The 16,113-nt window shown below is 37.3% G+C and overlaps 1 protein-coding gene across 7 annotated transcripts in view; it reads left to right on the plus strand.

Moving 5' to 3' along the window:
• The window catches only part of pbrm1 (polybromo 1), a 98,619-nt gene that overhangs the window by 56,637 nt on the left and 25,869 nt on the right, over positions 1 to 16,113 (plus strand). For 6 of the 7 annotated variants that reach the window (XM_060835466.1, XM_060835471.1, XM_060835467.1 and 3 more), the window contains 7 exons: positions 418 to 687; positions 5,464 to 5,609; positions 6,835 to 6,992; positions 7,284 to 7,467; positions 8,519 to 8,729; positions 12,412 to 12,610; positions 13,331 to 13,492. In XM_060835466.1, coding sequence (XP_060691449.1) covers positions 418 to 687; positions 5,464 to 5,609; positions 6,835 to 6,992; positions 7,284 to 7,467; positions 8,519 to 8,729; positions 12,412 to 12,610; positions 13,331 to 13,492 — 1,330 coding nt within the window. The remainder of the gene's footprint in view (positions 1 to 417; positions 688 to 5,463; positions 5,610 to 6,834; positions 6,993 to 7,283; positions 7,468 to 8,518; positions 8,730 to 12,411; positions 12,611 to 13,330; positions 13,493 to 16,113) is intronic. The other variant, XM_060835472.1, reaches the window with a different exon arrangement.

Below are 16,113 nucleotides of genomic sequence, written 5' to 3' on the forward strand. Positions count from 1 at the left end.
TGGTTCAATTGGAACTGGACATCAACTACTGTTATAACAGGGTTTATCTGACACCATTGATCCTATAGACCCTTGTGGCATGGTGGTTGTGTTCATAGCTCTGAGCAGGGGATCCTCGGTTCAAGTTGCACCTGTTCCAGAAATGTGTAATAACATCTCTGAACAGGTTGATGAAAATATTGACATCATCGGTTCTTCATCGGTTCTGCATCGCCATCCAAAATGAATTTTTACCACTAAATCTTTCACCCAATTTTGTTAATCCTCATGATTGAATTAAGTTGTTTCTCATTAATTTTTAGATTATTAAAGGCATGTTTATTTTACTTGAACAATTTAGTTGACAGAAGTAAGAACAATTTTACATGGATTTAATGAGTTTTAACCTTTCCTTCCTCTGCCTAACAACAAATGTAGGAATACTTTAAAATACGACCTGAGGGTTTCGGAGATGAAGATGTTTTTGTCTGTGAATCTCGATATTCTGCAAAAACTAAATCTTTCAAGAAGATTAAATTATGGACTATGCCTCTAAGTGCAGTGAAATTTGTTCCAAGAAACACTCCATTGCCTGTTGTTCGTGTTGCTTCTGTATTTGCTAATGCAGACAAAACCGAAAACAAAGAATCTGTTGAACCAATGGCTGAAGAAAGCAAAGGTGATGAGAATAACACCATTATTGATAAGGTATAAACATCTGTGTTATATAAAAATTTATCATGCATATTATTTGGTATGGACAAAGGGAATTATGAGTTTTGCTACTATATAGTCAGATGAAATGTATGTGTTTGGATTTTGTTGTCCACCAGAGGTGGCAACTCTGGCAGAAACATTTTTCAAATGATTGTGTTATTATATACTTCCTCATTAATAAGAAAAGTTTGTATCACTATTAAAGTTGTAGTATGTCTAAGTTAGTGATCTGACTGTCATTGGTATTAAATTCAAATAGCATAATTCCACCTCTTGGAAATAGCATTATCCAGATTTGCAGTTGGTGTCGATGTCAATCAGGAAAATGCAAACCGGAACAATTTTTAAAAATCCAGTTGATAATTGATGACTTAATCATTAGATTACATAACATCATGTGCCAAGGAAAGCAAAAGCTCTTTCTCCACAGACACTGCTCGACCTGCAGAGTTTCTTCAGCATCTTCTGTTTCTTTATCATCTGCCAAGTATCACTTTGGTTAAAGTGTAAATGCAAAGTTGCCATAGTCTTACCAAACCATAGGGCTGTTCTTTCATTATAGAGAGATAGTTAGTAGTGGTTTGTAGAGAGACAACTGAGGGTCACCATGCCTCAGAGGTGTGGTTGAGAAGGAGAGTTCTTCATGATAGCCTCAGCCTGTCAGGGAATTCAAACCACACAGTTGGCTTCACTCTGTATTGCAAACCAACCTTCCATCCAACTGAGCAAAGTGTACTGGCTAGTCAAAAGTTTTTGGATTCTGGTCTCATCATTGATCTAAATCCAGAACCTTCTCTGATGTTTTAGTGCAGTTGTAAGAATAATGGAGACTAGAAGTTGAGATGTTAAGCAGAAGATCTTTCTCTCAAGTACTAACCAACATTCCTCCCTCAACTGACATTATCTTGATGAGACAAAGATTCAGTCTTTGGGAATGTCTGAAAAAACTCTGCACTGTCCCAGGATACTAACATGAGTTCCAGATGTCCATAGTCACTCTCAATCCTAAACATATTTCAGCACCCCTTACCCAGCAAGCCCAAAGCACGGAAAGATATTTTCTTCTGTCATTGTGGTTCTAAAAGTTGTAGACACGGTGGCACAGTGGTTAGCACTGCTGCCTCACAGCGCCTGAGACCCGGGTTCAATTCCCGACTCAGGCGACTGACTGTGTGGAGTTTGCACGTTCTCCCCATGTCTGCGTGGGTTTCCTCCAGGTGCTCCGGTTTCCTCCCACAGTCCAAAGATGTGCGGGTCAGGTAAATTGGCCATGCTAAATTGCCCATAGTGTTAGGTAAGGGGTAAATGTAGGGGCATGGGTGGGTTGTGCTTCGGCGGGTCGGTGTGGACTTGTTGGGCCGAAGGGCCTGTTTCCACACTGTAAGTAATCTAATCTAATCTAATCTTATCCCACTTTACATGTCATGTCCATCAGCATCACTGTCTGACACAACTTTACACATCATGTTTAAAACTCTTAATACCTTTGACCTTACTGCTTCCATATTCCCCACCCTCTACGTAATAAAGTTATATCTTAACTGTGAATCCAACCTTTCACATTAGGTTATTGACTAAGGGGTTATTAACAACAGAGAAGGAATGGCTTTCACTGTTCACTTCATGTTCCATTGCACAGTCTTTTCAGAAGCTGTCAATGGAGATTTATAGTAACCCTGTCTGTTTGTATTTGTATTTAAAAGAAAAGATGTTTTGCACTAAAAATGACAAATCTTTATCCAATCTAACATCTCCTTATGAGGCTAGTTGTCAAACTTTGTAATGTTCCTGGGAAATGCCTTGTAATGTTTATTAAGTTAAAGGTGATATATCTGGAAAAACTTTTCAGTGTTCAAAGTTTGTGAGAAGATTTGTAGCTCGGTTGCTCGTTGTTGTGGTTGTGTTCGCCGAGCTGGGAATTTGTGTTGCAGATGTTTCGTCCCCTATCTAGGTGACATCCTCAGTGCTTGGGAGCCTCCTGTGAAGCGTTTCTGTGACCTTTCTTCCGGCATTTATAGTGATTTGAATCTGCCGCTTCCGGTTGTCCGCTGCAGTGGTCGGTATATTGGGTCCAGGTCGATGTGCTTATTGATTGAATCTTTGGATGAGTGCCATGCCTCTAGGAATTCCCTGGCTGTTCTCTGTTTGGCCACCGATCCGCATCCATGAACACCAACTAGCCATGAAACAACACGAGCAGCTATCCTTAGTAGCCATATGCAGATGACAAGCAAAATGAATTCGACTGGGACAACACTACTATTATAGGACAAGCCAAACAGAGAACAGCCAGGGAATTCGAAGAGGCATGGCACTCATCCAAAGATTCAATCAATAAGCACATCGACCTGGACCCAATATACCAACCACTGCAGCGGACAGCTGAAACTGACAACTGGAAGCGGCAGATTCAAATCCCTACAAATGCTGGAGGAAAGATCACCAAAGCGCTTCACAGGAGGCTCCCAAGCACTGAGGATGTCACCTAGACAGGGGACGAAACATCTGCAACACAAATTCCCAGCTCGGCAAACAGAACCACAACAACTTTTCAGTGTCCCAGGACAATAAAGCAAGTTCCAGGCATCCATAGTCCCAACCCAAAACATATTGGTAACCCTTACCCAACAAGTCCAGACTCAGGAAAGATCATTTTCATCCATTATTGTGTTCGAAAAGTCGCAGACTTCCTATCCCACTTTATATGTCATGTCTATCCATATTGCTGTCTGGCAGAACTGTCAGTTGAGGCATTGATGTTAATTGCAGTCATTCTCATCTGTTCTTGAATTCAACTCTTTTGTAGTTGTTGTTCAATGGATTATATTTATGTTGTTTCCTTTTCTTTATATTGTATTTGTATTTTTTATGACTCAATTTTATGACTTTGCACTTCTCTACAATAAATATTAACTCCTTTTTTTTGACCAAATTGATAACTTCTATCAAGAGTCTTGTGACATTGTATTGTTATTCACATTGTTTTCCTAGTTCCAACAATGTGCTTCATACCTAATGGAATATTTTTGTTTTGCATTCTAAATATATGGCAGTGTGTTTTAGTGCCTGTCCCAATCAATTGTGCTTGTTAGTCCATCAAGCTTAGTTTCTTAGTGATATCGTTTATGCCTGCCTTTCTAAAATTAAATGTTTTTGCTGTGTTCTACTTTTCTATTACGGGTCTAATTTTAAACTTCATATCTAGTCACTTTTAGTGAACATTTGTCCATATCCACCATTTCTTGATAATTACATATAGCTGTTCTAGAATTCTTCCACATGAGGATTCAGGACTGTTTAGGGTCAGCACGTCTACTGTGTTAGACAAAGAGATATAGAGGAATCTAAAAACAGGAGAGAGTTTAAAAATCAAGTCTTGCTTATCAAAGACTAATAGGATCTGTATGTTTCACAGCTCAGGGGTTATAGGGGAATAGAACTTGATGCAAGATGCAGACCAGCCAATTTTTGGATGATCTCAAGTGTACAGACAAAAAAATGTGAGAGATCAGCTCTACAAAAGAGCTGAATTCAAGAGATCAAGTGAGAGTTACTGCAATTGATATTCATATCATATTTTACTGAATGTGGCATCAAGGATCCCTAATCGGAATTGGTAGTGGGGGCAGAAACCCCCTGTTGGTTGGAGTCCTACCTGGCAGAAAGGAAGATTAGTTATGGCTCTGGTTAATTCAGTCATCTCAATACCAGGACATTTCAGCAGGAGTTCACCCGGATAAATATTTTTCAATCAACCTGTTCAGAGACTTAATTACAAATCTCTAAAGCAAGTGGGATTGAATCCAAGACACCTGGCCCAATGATAGTATTATTATCACTGTATCACAGGAGCCCCAGTTTCTCAGGGTAGTCTCCTTAGCCCATCCCATCTTTCGCTGCTTCATCAGTGACTTTCCCTTTGTCATAAGTTCAAAAGTGGTGCTGTTTACTGATTGCGTAATGTTCAGCACCATTCACAACAACTCATACTGAAGCAGTCCATGTCCAAATGCAGCAAAGCATAGACAAGTGACAAGTAATCAAGCACGCAGTGACCATCCCCAACAGAGTATAACCATTACCATGGACATTCAGGGTATTATCATTGATGATTTCCCCCACTATTACACCCTGGGAGTTACTATTGACCAGCAATTGAACTGTACTAGCCATACACATGTTAAGCTACAGGAGCAGATCAGAGGCTATGAATTCTGTAGCGAATAGCTCACCTTCTGATTCCCCATAGCCTGTCCATCATCTACAAGGTATTTGTCAGGAGTGTGACAGAATACTTCCCATTTATCTGGTTCAATCAACATTCAAGAAGTTTGACATCACACAGCATTTGATTGCCACCATATCCACAAGCATTTACATCTCCACCACTGACGTTCAGTAGCAGCAGTGTATAAATTCTACAATATGCATTGCAGAAATTCACCAAGGTTATTTAGATAGCACCTTCCAAGCCCACTACCACTACCATCTGGAAAGACATAGCAGCAAATAAATGGAAACACCGGCTCTTGCATGTTTCCTTCCAAGCCATTCACCGTCCTGACTTGGAAATACATTGCTGTTCCTTCAGGTTTCAAACAAGTCTGAATACCAGTGCTACTTGTATAAGATTATCAAAACAATGATTTCCTAAATTGTCATTTATGTTTTTTTTCAGAATGTAATTGTCATAGACTCAATTCTCAGTGGTCATTTATTGTTAGTAGCTCCTTTTATAGATAATATTTCTCAAATCTGTCTGTCCAGGAACGAGAGGATGTGCCAGTGGAAATTTCAAATGGAGAACCAGGCTGCCAGTATTATGAGCAGCTTCATTATAATGACTTGTGGCTTAAAGTTGGAGATTGTGTATACATAAAATCCCATGGTTTAGTGCAACCACGTGTAGGCAGGTCAGTAATTTAAAATATTTCAATTATAATGCAAATATTTACTCTCCATCTGCAAAAGTCTCTGTGAAATATTGCTGTTAACAATTTTTGATTATTTGTGTACCATAAACATTATTACTTCTTATGATACCCATGGAGGTCAACAAACCAGAAGAACCAAATTTACCAAACCATCCAACTAAAAAATTCAATGGACACGATTTCTGTTTTCTATAACTTCTGTAATTTCCTGTTAATTTGGTTTGAATCAGCACAGACCTCCAAGGTCTGTGCATGACAGCAACATCCAGAAGGCCAAGCATGGGAAAGTCAGTCAATATGAACTAGTATACATCAAATAGTAGCTACAACAAGATAGATCTCATTTGGGATATTGTATGAATTTTGGCCAGAAAGTCTTTCAAAAAGCCCATCTTCTACAGGTAGAATCCCAGCTCAAGGAGTTTGCCACTGGTTCACATTGGACAGCAATTCTCATTCAACTTAAGTTCCATAGATATAATCTTCAACAAAATACTACACTTCTTCAGAAGTTTCTTACCGCTTCTCATGGATCTTGATTGTGTGGATGTACCAGAATCACCTTTTATCTGAACTTACATAATGACTGGTACTCTGTGTTGTTATTCTGGTCAATCAGTTACTTTAAAATAACAAAACACATCAGCAACTTTATTTTTGCTTAGCACCCACGCCCAGATCCAGCCTTCTTGCCCTCTTCCTTTCACTGCACCAGCCCCTTCCTTGCCTACATGAGTCATTTTGCTCAACTCACCCATGGATCACACGGGCGCATTTGAAGTTCTTTTGGATGCTGAATCAACATTGCAGCAGTGGCTACTTTGCATTAAATTAAAGTCATCAGCAGCTGGTCTTCCAGCACACCCACCTGTTTCCTATTTTACATAACGTTCTACCACTCCTACAAGCTGAAATATTAGCCAAGCCACTCAAACTTGAGTTAAGCCAGCTGTTCATGCTAAACCACTGAACATCTTCCCAAAAGCTGTCAAGGAGAAGGGAGCCATGGCCTGAAATCTGGTTGATGCCAAAGCCATACAGGAGGAGCCACAGTGAATTAGTACCAAACTCCACAAACCACAGACTTCATCACATATTATCAAAACATACAGTTGGTCTTATAGCATCTACATTTCTATGAAAAAAATAAATTACTGTTCAAAATATGGGATTAAAATCAAACTTGTTGTATATCTGTTGATAGGATTGAAAAAATGTGGGTGCGGGGTGGTGCTGCCTATTTCTTTGGTCCCATATTCATCCATCCTGAGGAAACTGAACATGAACCTACCAAAATGTTTTACAAGAAAGAAGTGTTTCTTAGCAATGTTGAAGAAACCTGCACCATGACCTGTGTAATTGGTAAGTAATTAATACCTGAATTATTGAGTAATTTATTAGATTTCAACATCAATTTGATAAATTAATCTAGGGATAATTCAGAATTTTAAAATGTCTATATTGGCTCTTAGTCAGAATTACATAAATCATTCTGACTTTAAGTATCAGAAGTAATATAAAATAGTATAAAAGGTTATATAGTAAATTCATTTATTTGAAGTTAATTATTTTGACTTTAGAGGAGTTTAACAGACTTGATATACATTCTCAGGTCAGTGTTTCTAAGATAATATTTGGTACTGTTGCATGCAGGCAAGTGCAGTGTATTATCATTTAAAGACTACCTCTCTTGTCGACCTACGGAGGTGAATGAAAATGATGTGTACATTTGCGAAAGCCGTTACAATGAAACTGACAAACAAATGAAAAGATTTAAAGGCCTAAAAAGATTTTCCTTATCTGCTAAAATATTGGATGATGAGATATACTACTTCAGGTGAGGCCTCGTACTTTAAGTAACAAAGAAGCTCTGAAACTATCCTGTTTGACTTTGGTACTTACTGCTCTGCTTTTGTGTTTGAGTTTTTTATTGGTGGGATTTCTTAATTTGTGGTGCATTATTCATTAATTCAAATAGTGAAGAGCTGAAATGCTAATTATTATTTTGAAAACTCACTGGAGATTTTCTCACAAAGTGGTTATGGGTTAAAAAATACAAGTGCAGAAAAATGAGGAATTCAGAGGAGTCTTTGAGACAGTACAATGCGTGAGTAATGCACTGTAGCTGAACCCCATTAACAAAGCCTGGTAAGGGAAAAGGGGGTACATCTACCTGTGCTGGAAACTGAAACACATGCAGATAACTATGAGATGTGAGCCAGAGAGCAGAGAAAAATATCAGGCTGTATTGTCTGTTTTTCTAATATTGATGCCCTGAATTTAATTGGTCCATGTTGGTTTAAGTAGTCAATAATGTTAAATAATTAGCATAAATCAGTTACTCATTCTGCAGTCGTGCACTCTTTACACCTGTTCATTTTCACTAACATAAAAATTATTTTGTAGGAGCTTACAGTTGTTAGTATGGGTAATATAACATCAAATTCAAATGCTGGTCCTATGTAATATGTAAACTTCATAACCCTGTTTTTGATAGGCTTTATCCATTCTTCATTGTACCATTAATTTGAGCATTTACTTGTGACCAGAAAGAGGGGAATTACTGTCACAAAGATACACTTACTCTATTTTTTCAGATTTGATAGATCTGCTGTTTTTAACTATCCCCTTCCATGTAAAAAGGAAGATGGAAAAAAAAGGAAAATAATTAAGAGAAATGTAAAGCAGAAACTTGTGTTTGTAAAACACCTTTCACCTTTTAGTTGTCCAAAATTCTTTTGTTGCCAGTTAAATAAATTTAAAATGTAGTGACTGGTGTAAAATTACAAATGAATACTTATAAGAATTTTACTTTGTGTAGAGTGTAATAAACAGGTCTTGTACATGACAGTTCCTGGTGAAAGTGAGAATTATATATATTGTTCCAGGAAACTTATTGTTCCCCAAAAGGAACCATCTCCTCTTTTGGATAAGAAAATACAGGAGTTAGAGATGAAGTTTGCTGAGTTTGAAGAACCTGATGAAGATCATGAAGAATGTATTGAAGAAGAGGTTGAAACTGCTGAACAACCCTCAGTGCCTCAGTTACAGACTCCTGTTACTAATGAAATGGAAATAGCTCCATATACACCTCCACAGGTACAATACTAGGATCTTATTGGGAACCACTATGCGTGCAGGATTATGGAAAGGAATAATAGAGTTCACAGAATCACTACTGTGTGAAAACAGGCCATTTGATCCAACAGGTCCACACCAACCATCCAAATAGCAACCCACCCAAACCCAAAGAAAAATCATGCATTTACAGAAGCTAAAACACCATGGTGAAGAACTGAAATTTAAAAAGTTCTATGTTTGTGAAACATAAAAATGTTAGGGTACCCTGTACATCTACAAATTTTTGAGGGTAAACATGAACTCATAAACCTGAATAACCTCACCTAAATAACTGTTTCAAAATTTCATTATCTACAGTGCTAATAAAGGAATTCCGAGTCTACTGAATTAGGCATTGCAATTATGATTTTAAAATAGTTGTTTGTTTAATAACTAATCTGAGAACGTCTAAATCTTTTTACCCACCACCATTCCATGCTGGTATTACCAGTCTTGTTCTTTTTGCATTATACGTACAAAGTTCTGCTCTGTATACTCCCATGATGCAGGTATAGAAATGCGATAACATATAAGGTCTTTACATTGTCTAGTTAGGACTATACTTCCCGTTGTGGCATTGGTTTGCAGGGTCATCAAGAGCCAAACAATGACAGTAGGGGAAGAAACCTACTGTCCATTAACAGGATGGTGCAGAGTATAATAATCACAATAAAAGCTTCATTGCCATGATTCAAAAATGCCACACCTGAAAATAAAATCTATTTCTTTGGCCAACTTGGAAACATGTTTCCGAACCTGGCAGTTCATGTTTCTCCGTAACACTGTTTATAACTCAACAGCAAACCTGACTCACCTATGGAATCGTGAACTGCTGTAGCTTAGATTACTTACAGTGTGGAAACAGGCCCTTCGGCCCAACAAGTCCACACCGACCCGCCAAAGCGCAACCTACCCATTCCCCTACATTTACCCAAAACTACGGGCAATTTAGCTTGGCCAGTTCACCTGACCTGCACATCTTTGGACTGTGGGATGAAACCAGAGCACCCGGAGGAAACCCACGCAGACACAGGGAGAATGTGCAAACTCCACACAGTCAGTCGCCTGAGTCGGGAATTGAATATGGGTCTCTGGCGCTGTGAGGCAGCAGTGCTGACCACTGTGCCACCGTGCCGCCCAACACCAGTAGCTGTTACTATTGGTGAGATTAAACCATTTGGTTTCTGTTGATTCAGTAAGCCAGTTCTACAATGAAGACTATTATCCTAACTGGACAATACAGAAGCTTTGCATGTTCCAAACAGAACATTGGTTTGCTTTTATGAATTAAATGAATAATTTATATTTCCAATGAAGTTTACAACCGTATTACCCAGAATTTCTAGGTTTTAGCTACTTTCGCTGGGGAAACTACATAAATAATTTTAAATAATTTACTGAAGTGAATTGGTGAAAAGGTCAAAGATGGGTTATCCGTTGTTTAAATTATGCAGTTCTATCTCTGATTTGCTTGTTTGTTTTGTGTTCATTTTAGTTTCTTTTAATTAAGTTTTCCATTTATCTTGTATTTACATATGAACTAGGAGCAGGAGTAGGCAATTTTGTCCCTCAAGCCTACTCCACCATTTAATACAATTGTGCCTGATCTCATCCCAGCCTCATCCACATTCCTTCCATAATCCTTTAACCCCTTACTGATTGAAAATCTGTCTATCTCATCCTTACATTTACTCAATGTCCTGGTGTCTTATGCACTCAGGGATAGTGAATTTCACAGATCCATGACCCTTTGAGAGAAGTCATTTCTCCTCATCTTTGTTTTAAATCTATAGACACCTATAGAAGTTCCCCTATGAGCCGAAAACTATGACCACTCTTTCTGGATTATCTGACAATAGTAACCTGTTCTCTGCCTGCTCTACTTTGTAAATCCCCGTTAGCATATTTGTTATTTTAATTATATCTCCTCTCATCCTCCTAAACAATTAATTCTCTAGCAAATATAGGCCTAAACTGTTCAATCTTTCCTCATAAGAAAAGTCTTTCATCGCTAGAAATAAGCTAATGAACCTTCTCTGAACTACACCCAATGCAATTCCAGCCTTCCTTGAGTAAGGGGAACAAAACTGAGTACAGTATTACAGATCAGTCTCAAGAATGCCTTGTACAAACACAACAAAACTTCCCTGCTTTTATACTTCATTCCTTTAACAATAAATGCCAAAAATCTATTTGCCCCCTGTATTACCTGTTATGCATACAACTTTCTGCGACTCATGCACGAGGACAGGCAGATCCCTCTACACCAAAGCATTTGAAATATCTCCATTTAGATAATAAGTTGCATTTTTATTCTTCTGATCAAAATGGATAACCTCATTCTTATCTACATTAAACTTCATCTGCAAAATTTTGGCCACTTCACATCTATCCATATCCATTTGTTAAGTTCTTATTTCTTTATTGCAGCTCCTTCTCCACCTATTTTAGTCTCATCTGTAAATTTGGCTCTGATGCATTTGATCCCTGCATCCAAGTCTTGAATATAGATTATAAATAGTTGGGGCCCGAGGACTGAAATCAGTGGCACCCAACTAGTTATATCTTGCCAACTAGAAGAAGACCCACTCACTGTTTTCTTTTGGTTAGCCAATCCTTTATCCAAGCTAATAAATTACCCCTAATGCTATATGATCTTACCATGTGTACTAACCTTTTCTGCAGCACCTTCACAAATGCCTTCTGAAAGTCCAGACATAGGACATCTGCAGTACCCCAATTATCCACCTTGCTTGTTACATAGAGTTATACAGCACGGAACCAAACTCTTTGATCCAACCAGTCCATGCCGAGCACAACTAGTCCCATTTGCCTGATCCTGGCCTATATACCTCCAAATTTTTCCTATTCATGTATTTACCCAAATGTCTTTTAATTGTAGTAATTGTACCTACATCCAACTCTTCAAAAATCTCTAGCAGATTATTCAAACATAATTTATTCTTCATAAAATAATGCTAGCCGTGATGGATTGCATTTTGACTTCTCAAATCTCCCATTGGTACTTCCTTAATAATGGATTTAACACTTTAATCTTCAACCTAGAAGTTATATTCCCAATGTTTAAGTTATACCTCAAACAAATGAATTAGATATTCACAACACAGTGTGCATTTGGAAATAGAATCAGTATCTACCTTCTTTGCCTGCAAGATATCAAGACAATTGGACCCAAAAAAACTTACAAAAAAGATGTAATAACCTACCAAAGGAATTCCTTCAAGGGAAAAAAGTATTTCAAATTTTAGGGGCAATAATAGAAAAAAAAACTTGATATAGTTCACTAGTGGGATGTGGGTGTTGCTGACTGAGTCAGCATTTATTGCTCATCATTAGTTGCCCTTTATGTGGTAGTCAGTCTTTTTTTTTAATTCAGTCACTTATACCCTTACATCATAATTCTACAATCTGTCCAATTATCCATTTAGTTTAGATTTAATGTTCAAATATTATGTAAGATCTTTACTTTTATAATGTACTTATCAAATGTATGCAATGTAAACTGAATGCATGCTAAAGACCCATGGAATATGATTTTACCAAACTGATTGAATAGAGATCATATTCGAAGGATCTTTCTCATTATCCTCTATATGCTTAGAAGTGCTACATCTAACTGTCATATATTGCTTACATATAGTCAACCCCTAAATCCATTAAGGGTACTAAACAGAAGGAAGGAAAGAGGAAGACCAACCCAAGTGGCTACATCTTGTTTAGCAGTGAAATGAGAGCTGTCATCAAAGCCAAGCATCCTGACTTCTCTTTTGGAGAGCTGAGTAGGCTTGTGGGTACAGAATGGAGAAACCTTGAGGCTGTCAAAAAAGCAGAGTATGAAGGTAGCTCATTATTTATTCTTTATAACAAAGAGATTCATAGCGTATGTTTATTTTTTTTAAAAATCAAGTGAGTTTGACAAGTCAATGACCAGTTGACTCCTAAATTAAGTTACCTGATACAGTCATCCAGATACAGTTATGGTATGTATCTTTGCATTTCATCCACTTCAAAGTATTGCTATTGCAATGTTAAGGTTACTGCCAGTTACCTGAAATGTTAAACCTCCTTCCTGTGTGCAAAAAGGCAATCTTTAAAATATTTCAAGTTTGCTCACTAGCAATGTTTGCTCCCTTCCTCATTTGTTTATCATTGAAATTAAAGATTTAAAATTTTAATATATCTACCCACTGTTTCGTAAACTGCATTTTTCACACAGATGTAGAGTTTACAAGAAATGCAATGTGGTTTGTTTTCCTTTCTGTTCATCCACTGCCATTAACTACTTTTGTCAGTCTAGTATGGAAGTTGTGCCTGGCTGGGAGGGAAGTATGGTATCCTCCCTGGGAATTATTCGGTAGAGGTTTGTAATCCATTTATTCCTAGATGGATGGATCTATACTTAAACTTTGACAAAATAACCCTTTGGGTTTTGAATGTAGGTTAGTCTTTGTGAATATATTCATTGAAGCTTTATCTCATCCATGCAAATTTCTAATTCTGTGCTGTAATAAATAAAATGAGTGGTGTGCCCATGTGAATATACGTTCGTGTTTTTTCAGAGCGGGCAGCAAAGCAGGCTGAGCAGCAGGAGAGAGAGCGTGCAGCTCAGCAGCAGCAATGTGCCTCCCCACGGGCTGGTACACCTGTAGGTGCCATCATGGGGGTAGTACCACCTCCTACACCAATGGGAATTCTCCATCAGCAGATGACCCCTGTCACAGGTAGCATACAAGAACTAGCTAAATGGCAAAGGACTAAAATTCTGTTGAAATTGCTTTCAACCAAATTTGAGGTGGGGGGGTCATTTTGCTGTTTTTACATTTGCAAGGTTTTCATCAGTTCCATGGTGGTTTACCAAAATTACATGTAGCAAGTCTCTCTCTAGGGTCACATATCAGAAATTATTAAAGTTTAAAACAGTTTTCTTAGATTTTCTGATCCAATGATTTTAAGTTGCGTTATTCATCTCATGTCTTGAAAAGTTTAAATTATTGCATCAAAATATTTTTCTTGGAAATACTGTAAATGTCAATGCATTCAGTGATATTGCAAACATGATTTTAGCAAATGTTTATGAAATATACACAATATAAAAGAAATCAATGGAGTTGGATGCTTGGTAATCTAAAAGAACACCTAGAATGAAAAGTAAAAATAAGTTGGTGCAATAAGTATTTCTAAAGACCTAAGGATATTATATTTTCAGATATTTGGAAAAATTAATATTTAATCCTTGTATTTTGTAAACAGTTCTATTACAAGGTCAAGAACAATGTGATGTAACTTACAAGCTGTTGCTAACCATTGCTAAAGATTAACCACATGTACAAGAATTTTTAATTCATTTGATTAAAATTGTACATTGGTTGTAATCTGGCAATATTTCTTCCCTCTTTGTTATCTTCCACATACACAGGAATAGTCCAGTCATCCAACAGGACAATTGCAGGGACATTGACCCTTAAAGATCTTTTTTAACCAAGGTCGGGTTAAGTCACATGATTCCATTTGCTCAGTTATTTTGCTTTTATCATCTGCTTTGTTACATGGTTGTTGATTGTTACCAAACTTAGTATACTTTTGTCACAACGGTGTTCATTCCTAGAATTTCTCTTTATTGGGTGTTTGCCATTTTGTCAATTTTTAGATAAATAGGCTACGTTGGGCTTCAGCTTTCTATTTTAATTGTAGCAGTTTTTAAAACATTTTGTGATTTGACATATTCAATCTATGCTCTTGCAGCAATTTGTAAATAGCACTTCCATGGTCAGTGAAAACAATTCTGTTTCATTTGATGAGTTTTTGACTAAAGGCAAGATTTTGGCTCATTCCTGATTCGTAACGCTGAGCTGTTTTATTTGACAGTTTTTTTTTGTTATTGGTGATTTGCCATTGTCTTCCATTGTCCAGGGTAGGGTGAAGAGGCAGGTCCCAAGTTTACCTCAATCAGACAGGACTTGAACCTATACTATTGACATTACTCTAAACCATACAGTAACCATCTAGTCAAATTAAGTAATGCACTCCCCCCCCCCCCAAAAAAAAATAGAATATGTGACATAAAATCACAAAACGTGATTTTTGCACAGTCTAAATATTAACATGAAATCCCTATTGCTAATATTTAGTATTTTTCTGTTGTTAGTTTTTCTACTGAGCAGTCAGACTTAGATTGCAATCAGACTGTTTTTACAAAATTCTCTCATCAGTAGCTTCATGAAGTTTTTTTCTCTAATTACATTGGAGATGGCAAAATGCGCACAAATTCTTGATGCCAAATAAAAATTTTCTATTGTCATGTACTTGATACCAAGATGGTGAATGAGTTAGCTGACCTCAAAGATCTGATACCTTCTTATCTAACTGTGTCAAAATAATTGGCTCATCAGGCTGGCCATCAGCAAATATGATACTGTATTAATTTCTGCTTAACAAGTGGCTTCTTAAATTACAGAATCCATGTAATAAATACATTTCAAGACTCTAAAATTTTCTTACAACACACTGAAGATATACTCATCATGGAATAAATTGAACAATAAATGATTATGCAGTATTTTACCAAAATTTTGACCATAACCAATCAAATATGCCTTTTCTTTTGTATGATTTGTTTTTGTTCCAATACTTGAAATCAAATACGCGTGAACATTTTTATTTGCTCTCATTTCTTCTTATGTAGGAAGTGCTTATATACACGGTAGAAGCAACCTGACTCATTATGTAACAGCACTAGCCGCAATAGCTTCTTGTATTGATCATATTCAATCACTGATCTTTTATCCTGATTAAGCAGCCAAATTTGTCCCAATACAGCTAAAGCTCGACTATTGAAAGCAATATATAGGACTGAATTTTCATCTGTTTTTAGTAAAACCCAATTTGCATAATACCATGGCTCACAAACTATATACCCAACCCATTCATAATGCATTTTCCAAGCCGTGACAGAGTGCAAAAGCCATATTAGGCTGGTTAGAAGGCCTAACTCAGTACTCCAACACAATAACCAAACTCCCCACTTTGTTACAGTGCTCCCTCCTCTAAATCTTACCCATTACACCCTGTCAAGCTATTATGAAGGCCAACAGTGTGGTGACATTCATTTCAAGGCAATTTGAGTACAGAAGTAAAGATGTCTTGCAGTACTTATACAAAGCCTTGGTCAGACTTCACCTGGAGTATAATGTATACTCTTTGACACCTTGTATAAGAAAGGATGTAATTGCCAAAGATGAGTGCCACTGAGGTTCGCCAGATTAATTTATGGGATGGCAGGCTTGTCTCATGGAGAGACAAGAAGGGCTTATGCCCGAAACGTCGATTCTCCTGCTCCTTGGAT

Source organism: Hemiscyllium ocellatum, chromosome 14, assembly GCF_020745735.1.
Source record: "Hemiscyllium ocellatum isolate sHemOce1 chromosome 14, sHemOce1.pat.X.cur, whole genome shotgun sequence".
Lineage (NCBI taxonomy): Eukaryota > Metazoa > Chordata > Chondrichthyes > Orectolobiformes > Hemiscylliidae > Hemiscyllium > Hemiscyllium ocellatum.